Source organism: Miscanthus floridulus, chromosome 7 (assembly GCF_019320115.1).
Source record: "Miscanthus floridulus cultivar M001 chromosome 7, ASM1932011v1, whole genome shotgun sequence".
Taxonomy (NCBI): domain Eukaryota; kingdom Viridiplantae; phylum Streptophyta; class Magnoliopsida; order Poales; family Poaceae; genus Miscanthus; species Miscanthus floridulus.
This window is the reverse complement of record NC_089586.1, coordinates 45,705,724-45,715,363: the sequence shown is the minus strand read 5'-3', so window position 1 is coordinate 45,715,363 and position 9,640 is coordinate 45,705,724. Positions and strand designations below refer to the sequence as shown.

The window sequence follows — 9,640 nt, the reverse complement described above, 5'->3', positions numbered from 1 at the left end:
CGCAGTGGCCGTGCTGGACGACCCGCATGCTAAGCTTGACAAGGAGCGTGGCTCGGACGAGGCAACGGGCATGGAGGAGAAGGCGACAGTGGACATGGAGGAGCAAGAGCAGGAGCCATAGCTAGAGATGCTGCACGAGTGGGTTCGAGCCGCCACCGCTCTCCGTTTGGCTGCTTGCGTGGAGGCGCAGATCTCTCGCGCGTGGATACCCTTCAAGCATGAGCTGGCAAGCGTGGACACCTCACTGCACCCTCACCGTTAAAAACCCGAGCCGCCAGCCGTCTCTCTCTTTCCCTTTCTCGATTGCCTCCGAGGTCCTCCGTCCGCCGGTAAAATCCATCGTCGTTGATCCGTCCCAGTCCAATAGCTTGCGCTCGTAGCTCATCCACATACTTGCGCTTCTCCCTGACCCGGTCGTGTCGTCTCTAGCCGCCGAAATCGACTGTACGCCGGAGTTTCGCCGCTGCTGCCCGTCATCGCCACCACAAACATCTCCGCCGTGGCCAGCTGCTCAGTTGCTGGTGCGGGGCAACGATGGTGATGATCTCCGCCTCGACCTCACCCACACCATCGTCCATGGAGATGGAGATGATCAGCGAAAAGCTGCAGGAGAGGCGGCGTGATCGGCAACGTCGAGGCATGCGGTGTAGGGCTGGGACTGGGCGGAGGTGACGGGGCAGCTGGGCACCAGCATGGCCTACTACTCCATCCCGCTCGTCTCCGTCATGTTCGCCGGCCACCTTGGCGACCTGCAGCTCGCCGCCGCCACGCTAGGCAACTCCTGGGGCACCGTCACCGGCATCGCGCTCATGGTACGTACGCCACATCTCTATATATAGCAAATTTAATCAATTCGGCTTCAAAAGTAGAACTTTTTTACATACAAATATAACAAACAATCCACAGAAAATTCACATAGACCAGGTTGAGCGGGTCACTGGAGACGCTGTGCGGGCAAGGGTACGACGCGCGGGCGTACCGGACGATGGGCGTGCACCTGCAGGCTTCCCTACTCACCTCGGCGCTGGCCTCCGCCGTCGTCTCCCTCCTCTGGCTCTACTCGGAGCCGCTGCTAGTCTTCCTCGGCCAGGACCCGGAGACGTCGCGCCTGGCGGCCGACTTGCTCCGCCACTCGGTGCCCGCACTTCCTACGCGCGTGTACCTGTGGCTGCTATGAGGACGCTTAGGGCCCGAGGTCGGCGCCCATGGCCATGCCCAAGTTGATGCCGAGGCCCAGCGATGGGGTGCCGCCCACGGCCGTGCAAGAGACAGCCGGCTTCGCGACGAGCGTAGCATGGGGCGCGCCTTGCGGGAGCCGCCACCGATGGGGACGTTGCATGTCTAAGGGATTTTCTGTTCAAATCATGTCCACGTGGATGACCACATCAGCTTCTAATCATCCTCGTATCTATTTTGGACCTAGATGAGATCACTTTAATACATTAGGTAGTAAAACGTGCGATTTCATAGTTTGGGGACCTAAATGAGAACCGCCGAATACTTTAAGGACCGACGGTGCAATTATCTCTTGTTTCTCCATGGAAAACAGCTTTGACTTCCGTCAGACTCTGATACCTTTTCAGCCTCAAATCATGAAAGCGTGTGACGATGCCAGTGACTTGTAGCCTGTTCGTTTGGCCGTGGCTTGTCGTAAGCGATCGTAAATTTTCAGCCGGAACAATATTTTTCTCTCACACAAACCAACCAGCAGTACTTCTTCACGTGGAATTTTTGTATTTTGGTCCCTTTTGAAAACATTTTTTACAAAAAGACATACGCCAGAACGTTTGCTGAAAATAGACTATTTTTAGGCGTCTTAGGACATGACGCCGAGGTATGAGGGTCGGCGTCGACTGACACGACGCCGAGGTCTTGCCACGTCACGGACGACCCCGGTCGACGGCGACACGGTGTCGCATGGGGCCCACTACGTCGACGTCGTGTCAGCCAACGCCACAGGCCCAACCTCGGCGCTGTGGGACTACACGCCGAGCTATTGGCGCGCGGTCCAGGCGGCTCAACAACGCTTCGTGGCCTAATAGCTCGGCGTGCGATCAGATGATGCCGAGACGCTAACCTCGGCGCGGCCCAACTCAACGTCGAGGTTCGGTCAGAACCCCACCCCACGCACCACGATTCATGAGATCAGAGAAGCATGTATGCAGCTTGATCGGTTTCATTCCACTAGTGATGGAGACATAGGTCATGGCGCCGACCACTAAATTTAGCCATTTTTGCATATGTCTGTCCCACAAATTTCAGCATGTCCATCTCATAGTAAATTTAAAGACTTAGCTAAATTCTAAGTTGCCCATCTTATGGTAAATTTTATATATCCATCTCACGGTAAAACTAGGGTGTTAGGTTAAATTTAGAGGTCGGCGCCATGACCTATGACGCCGAGATGTTACCTCGGCTTGCCGCAATCCCGCAACAGGCTAGGCAGCGGGCATGCACTACCTCCGGTCTCTGCCGTTCTGAATTGTCTCCCGGCACCCGCAGACGAACATGCCATGTCTCCATCACTAGTGGAATGAAACCGATCGAGCTGCATGCATGCTTCTCTGATCTCATGAATCGTAATGCGTGGGGTGGGGTTCTGATCGAACCTCGGCGTTGAGTCGGGCCGCGCCGAGGTTAGCGTCTCGGCGTCATCTGATCGCACGCTGAGTTATTGGGCCACGAAGCGTTGTTGGGCCGCCTGGACCGCGCGCCAATAGCTCGGCGTGTAGTCCCACAGCGCCGAGGTTGGGCCTGTGGCGTTGGCTGACACGACGCCGACGTAGTGGGCCCCATGCGACACCGTGTCGCCGTCGACCGGGGTCGTCCGTGACGTGGCAAGACCTCGGCGTCGTGTCAGTCGACGCCGACCCTCATACCTCGGCGTCATGTCCTAAGACGCCTAAAAATAGTCTATTTTCAGCAAACGTTCTGGCGTAGGTCTTTTTGTAAAAAATGTTTTTAAAAGGGACCAAAATACAAAAATTTTACCTTCTTCACGAACCAGCAACGATACGAACCAGCCAACCGAACAGGCTGTTGGTTCACAACGCGAATTGAGAGAGAGTGCCTCCATCTTTTGTCAGATGACCTGCTGATACAAACACCTGCGGAACCACTGGGTGGTATGAGCTGGAGCCTTTACGGGGACAAGGAGGCTAAGGGCTTGTTTGGCACGGCTCCTCTGAGGGGCTCCTCCGGAGGAGCCGGAGCCGTTTTGGAGGAGCCACAATTTGTGGCTCCTTCAAAACGGCTCCAGCTCCTCTGTTTTTTACTGAAAAACGGCTCCTCCAAAAAAACATTTAGCAGGGCTCCTCTGGACGAGCCGGAGCCAGAGCTGGAGAGGAGCCCTGCCAAACAAGCCCTAAGACTAACAGCCAGCATAAACTGATTCATTCAAGAGCGCTCTTGATTGAATGCATGTGTAAATCCAAATTGAAAATAGGACAAAAAAACATTTTTAATAAAGCCCCTCATCTCTCTCAACTATTTGATCCACACCCACTTGGAAACCGAAGCCCAAACCCACGCGAAGAACCCAAGCAAGCGTCCCCACTCCCCACGCCAGCGCGAACCCTTCCCCGAATTCCCCAAGCCGCCATGCCCGACTCTGCCGATCCCCTCCCCACGCAACCCTCGCCGGATCCGGACATGCCGCCGCGGAAGCCCCTCGCTGGCGGCGGCGGCGGCAAGCTCAAGAAGCCCCTCACCGACAAGCAGCGCGCTGCCGCGGAGCAGAGCCTGTCCCACCTCCGCGCCCACCTCGTCCTCCGCCCCCTCGAGTCCCAAGCTGCCGGGGCCCGTGCCCTACCGCCGCCGCAGGAGGCGGCGCTCGATGCCCTAGGTCTGCTCAACTTCTTCCGCCTGGACCTGCAATCCGAAGCCCCGCGCCCCGACCTCATCGCCCCGCTCGTCGCCTACTACGACCCGGCCTGCAAGCGCAGCTTCGTCCGCGGCATCCGTGTTGCGGTCTCGCGCCACGAACTCACCCGCGCGCTCTACCTACCCCCGAAGCCCGCCTCCGCGGCGCCGGCCCCAGCCGACGTCGACCTCGCAGCGGTGGTGCCTGCCGTTATGCAGCTCCTGCAGGATTACGTCCTGCTCCCGTTCCAGGGGGACGACATGTGCATACTGCCGCAGGAGGTGGCCGCTGCGGAGCAGGCGGTCAGGGAGGGGGCTGCGCATAGGGTTGACTGGGGGGGCCTGATCTGGGGCCTCGTCGAGAAGGAGATGCTTGAGCTGCCCAAGAGGGAAGATGTGGTGTGCTACTACGGGCCGCACCTGCAGAGGCTCATTTATGCCCAAAAGCCACATTTGTTAGAGCTGGTGGAGGAAGGGCCTGTTCCGGAGGTGTCTGCTGATGTGGAGATGGAGGAGGAGGATGGTGATGTGGATCTGAAAAGCAAGAGCTTGGTGGAGCTGGAGCCAGGGGATGGGGATGGGGATGCGGGTAACGATGTGAGGAGCAAGAGCTTGGAGGAGTCGGAATTGGGAAATGCTGGTGCAAGGAATGATGGTTTGGACGAGTTAGGGTTGGGTGATGCTGTTACAAGAAACAAGGTCATGGAGGAGTTGGGTTTAGGGGATGTAGATGCCAGGAACAACAGTATAGAGGAACTGGTCGAGGAAGATGCAAGGAGCAAGAGCTTGAATGAATCTGAGGCTGTGGATGTGGATCCGGGTGCCATGGACAACAATATAGATGAAATGGAGATGGTCAATGAAGATGAAAGGACCAAGAGCTTGGATGAATCTGAGGCTGTGGATGTGGATCCGGATGCCATGGACAACAATATAGATGAAATGGATGCGGTGAATGAAGACGCAAGGAGCAAGAGCTTGAATGAATCTGAGGCTGTGGATGTGGATCCGGGTGCGATGGACAACAATATAGATGAAATGGAGACGGTCAATGAAGATGCAAGGACCAAGAGCTTTGATGAATCTGAGGCTGTGGATGTGGATCCGGATGCCATGGACAACAATATAGATGAAATGGATGCGGTGAATGAAGACGCAAGGAGCAAGAGCTTGAATGAATCTGAGGCTGTGGATGCCATAAACAACAATATAGTCGAATTGGATACGGTCAATGAAGACGCAAGGAGCAAGAGCTTGAATGATGAATCAGAGCCGGTGGAAGAGGATGTTAAGGGTCCAAGCTTCGATGACATGAACACCGTGGATGAGCATGTCAATGGCACAAACACGGATGGGTTATGTTTGGGATTTGTGGCAGTTGAAGCTGTGCCTGCTGTACATGAGGCAAGGCTTCACAATAATGAGGAAACGGCAGAGGAAGCACCAGTGAGGGGTGATGATGTGCCAGGCGGTGATGATGTGGATGGTGAAGAACCCTCGGTGGAGGCAGTAGTTGTAACACAGGAGGTAGTGGCTGTTGCAGAGGAGTTGGGGGATGAGGAGGCTGAGGGGGATGAGGAGGCTGAGAGGGATGAAGAGAAGGATGCAATGGGATTGAGCTTGGGGTTTAACTCTTCCAATGGTTATGGTGCTATGGATGTGGAAGAGGAAACTAATGTTGAGAATTTGGATGAGGATGAGAGTGACAGTGGCAATGAAGAGGCAGAGGAGTCAGAGGATGATGCATTTGACGTTAATGATGGAGAGGACATGAATTGGAGAATTGGGGATGGCCAGGGGGATGAGGGAATGACACATTCCTTACAACGCTGTAACACATTTGGGAGCATGGAGTTTGAGAACCTGAATAAAGGGGAGGCTGAGATGAGGGATGAGTTAAGGTTTGATGATTTCCCTGCGAGGGCATCTTTGGAAAGGATGACATCATCAAACCTCCTCCAAGCCATGAACTCAATTCCCTCATCATACAATGTAGCAGAGAATGTGCATGATCTGCCTTCTGGGGATTTCCTGGCTATGGGGGCTGATGCACATAAGAGTGGAGTGGACCTGGGACCAGGGAGCTCATATTTATTTGGGAATAATGGTAAGAGGAATATTGACGATATTGATGGGTACAATGGCAATATGCAGGTGCAAGAGGAGTTTCCTCAGTCTAATCAGCAGAAGAGGATGCGCCATAGTAACAGTAGCAGCATATCACCTGGATCAGGCTTTTTCAATGCAAGCTTTTCGGTACCTATACAGAACTTGATGGTTGAGGCAAGCAGGCTCTATGAGCAGAATGAGCAAAAACTTCAGAATTTGCAATTTGAGAAACAACAGTGGTCTCACATGCTGCAGCAGAAGGAAGCCATTATCCAATCCCTAAACTCAGCTCGGCTTGAGCAACAGAATAAGTATCAAGCGGAGCTTAGACGCTTTGAGCATGATCTGAATGTTATGGCTCAGTTGGTCACTACCTACAAAAAAGCTTTGAAACAGACCCGGGCTTCTTTTGATGAGTACAGGAAGAAGTTCCCTTGCAATGTTCCTCTTTATGGTGATGTTGCTGGTGGCGGTGGTCTTGTTCTTGGTGTGAGGGAGTTGGAGAAGAGGCGGTGTGAGGAGGAGCAGCAAAAAATTGCCATGGTAAATGGTATGATTGAAAGATTCCAGTATGAATGGTTCTCAAAGCTTGATGAGTGGGGACTTGCTGTCAACTCACTGTGGAGCAGAATGGAAGGACTCTATAAGGAGATTGAGCTTCTCAAGGAAAACAGAAGAGCAAGATTTGCTACCCCAGCTACAGAGGAATCTACCCTAGCTACAGAAGAATCTATCCCAGCTACAGAGGAATGAGTTCCCTGACAGTCAAGAGGTATGTGGATTAGTGTAGAAGTAGTCTCTTGTAGTTTAGTGAACAAATGAATTGTCTAGACTCTAGAGAAAGATGCACATTACATGTGTAAAGTTGGATGCTAAATTGAACTTTGAAGCCTTTTGCTACTACTTTTGAGCACTGCTCTCGTGTGTACTTACTTGAGAAAAAAAACTACTTTTGTGCACTTCCTTAAACTACACGAAAACACTAGGACAGAAACAAAAGAACCTGCTTTACCATACAGTGTTCACTACTTGCCTTCATTTTGTATAAACATTTCCTGTTGAACTGCTACATCCCATAATCATAAGACAGATGGTATCTCTCCTTTTGTTTTGGCTTGTAAGCAACCATCTTCGGTAATTATTGTTGAGTTTGTTGTCAGGTCTACAGATCAACTTGGCTGGGTGGATGTTTCGCTATAATAATTTACAGTTAATTGTTTGCAGAAAAAAAGATAAAAATCACAATGAGCTGTTTGAAAAGTTTCTAGATGATACTGTTGAGTGATGCTCTTAGTTTCAAAGTGACCATGGTCTGATGAGCATCTTTTGAGTTCATTGATAAATTACTGTGGCTATCAAAATTAAGTATTAATCCCTCTGTCCAGTTTATAAGGCATTTCACGAAGGTTAAGAGTCAAACTTTATAATCTTTCACTAATAATTTGGCTAACAACTTTTAACTATTGTAATACAAACTTGATACTGTTATTAGATTTTTAATCAAATGCACTATCCAATAATCATAAGTTTGTAATCATAAACAATATAATATAAAATAAATGTATGGTCAAAGTATAGTTTAGGAGACCATGTCATGTCAGAAGATGCCTTATAAACTGGACCGAAGGGAGTAATTATTAGTCCTAAAATTTAAGTGAGATTATGCAGGCCTATAGATAATTACTGGTTCCATGCTTTAGAGCATCTCCAAGAGGCTCTCTGTATGGCTCTTTCTCACAATTTAGAAAACAAACCAGAAAATCAGGTTCCAATGCTCTCTAAACCACTCCATCTTTTCCACTCTCCAAAACCACCACTCCTGGAATGGCTATCCAAATAGAGATATAGAGATTAAAGTTTAGAGAGGCTCTTGGAGTGCACACCTTTGTTATGTAAAAATAGTACAGCTATACTAGCTGACTTCAATTTAATTGGACAAGTTAATGATTTGTATTTATTATTATTATTTCTTTTAATGTATGCTAATGGTAAAACTTTAATGTTGAAGGCAAAGTACAAAGTTATTTTAATGTTTTGGAATGAAGGAGTCGCCGTTGGATAAGCAGGCCTAATTTTGTAGGACTCAGATGGCTTGTTCTTTTAACAACATCTTTCAAATATGGCCAGTTTTGAATACCAGATGGGACCATAAGAACTTGGGAGGGTTACGTAAGAGGGTTCAGTTCTTAATTTGTAGTTAACTGAAAGCATATCAGTTTGAGTTTTATGCTTACACAGCTTAGTAATTATGTACTTTTAATAATCTATTTTGTGTTTAGTTCTTTTGCCATAATTGGAATCCAACCATCGGTAAGTAAGGGTGTGCATGGATTTTGCAACCTATCCAATCCACCCATTGTGATCCAATCCAAACTGGAAAGTAAATATATGCATGGGTTGGGTAGGTACGCGTGAGATGTGAGATCATTATGCTGCCACCAAAGCCAGTGAGGACGAGCAGAATGGAGGCATTAGGCCTGGATCGGGTTACCCGAGCCAAGCCCACCTAATTTTTTGGTTTCATGGATGGGTAAATTTTTTCTCCCAATCCGTCTAAACCCACAGATGTGCACCCATAATGGTAAGCATGTGGTTCTAGAACCCAGGATTATGTAGCTATTCTCTGTGCTCTGGTTTGATGCAATACGTAAAATACAAACAAGGATGAAATTACCAACATTAATATTGTGTTATGTTTGACGTGAGTTGTGACTTGTATTGTATTAGAATATGCTTCTTTTTGTTGGATAACATTGTGGACTAGCTAAAAGATCTCCCATCTTTCGATGTCAGGTTCAGATGTGATGTGAAGATGACTCCCTGTTACTGCCCTACCCTCTGCTGGATGCTTTGATGTCAACGTGCATACACGAGCAGTTGTGGCTTCCTGGTGGTACATACTGTAGTAAGATAAATAGTTTCGCTTGTAACTGTGGTTGTATTCACATGTGGAGACGTTTTGATTATTAGTGTTTAATTTAGGCGCATTTAGGGTTTCTTAATCTATATCAAAGTGTGCATTCATATCCTTTATTGCGCTTTGAATTCCTGATTATGCACTGATGACGCGTGCATGGCCTCGGAAAGGCATGCGAAGACTGAATGCTAGTGGCACCACTAATCCATAGTGCCTTCAGCTTTACTGCTGGTAGTAACTTCTGCACCTGACTAGTGGGCGGATACTGCTAGGTCATGAACAGTGTCAGGTACCATATGCGATGCTCTAGTTGCATTTGGCTCCAGTGGTTTGAACGCCAATCTCTTTACTGAAATCCTAGCAAAAAAATGTGGACTTCTGAATATGTTGATTTATGGTGTTCCGTTAAACTAAAAATAGTTTGAAGGTGTCCACTGCCCAAGTTGAACTTCGTCAGGTATGAATTGAGGAAAAAAGATACAAGGTATTTCCCTAGTTTCAGAAAGGCACCTGCCAAGTTGGTGTCCTCAGTTTTTCTAATTGATGGCAGTTGGCAATTTCTGGTGGTGCAGGCACTATGTGATTTCTTAGGCTCCATTTGCATTGTTCGGGAAAATTGTTACATACTCCCGTGAATTCAGGATAAGATGCATTTTTTGTTGGACTGCCCATGAGAAGTTGCAGAGAGCACTGCAGTAGTGCAGTTGCTGGAAAAACTGATTACATTGTTGCATTGATCAAAGAGCTTACAAA

The 9,640-nt window shown here is 49.1% G+C and overlaps 1 protein-coding gene across 1 annotated transcript; it reads left to right on the top strand.

Annotated features, from left to right (window-relative positions):
• Window positions 1-3,512: 3,512 nt before the first annotated feature.
• On the top strand, window positions 3,513-8,996 carry LOC136466950 (mediator of replication checkpoint protein 1-like). The gene is made up of 2 exons (XM_066465486.1): window positions 3,513-6,742; window positions 8,764-8,996. The coding sequence occupies exon 1, from the start codon at window positions 3,601-3,603 to the stop codon at window positions 6,721-6,723; it is 3,123 nt and encodes a 1,040-aa protein (XP_066321583.1). The 5' UTR covers window positions 3,513-3,600; the 3' UTR covers window positions 6,724-6,742; window positions 8,764-8,996.
• The last annotated feature ends 644 nt before the right edge of the window (window positions 8,997-9,640 follow it).

Excerpts from the sequence above, each read along its gene's own strand:
- LOC136466950 (XM_066465486.1), top strand. The coding sequence starts at position 3,601 with ATGCCCGACTCTGCCGATCCCCTCCCCACGCAACCCTCGCCGGATCCG.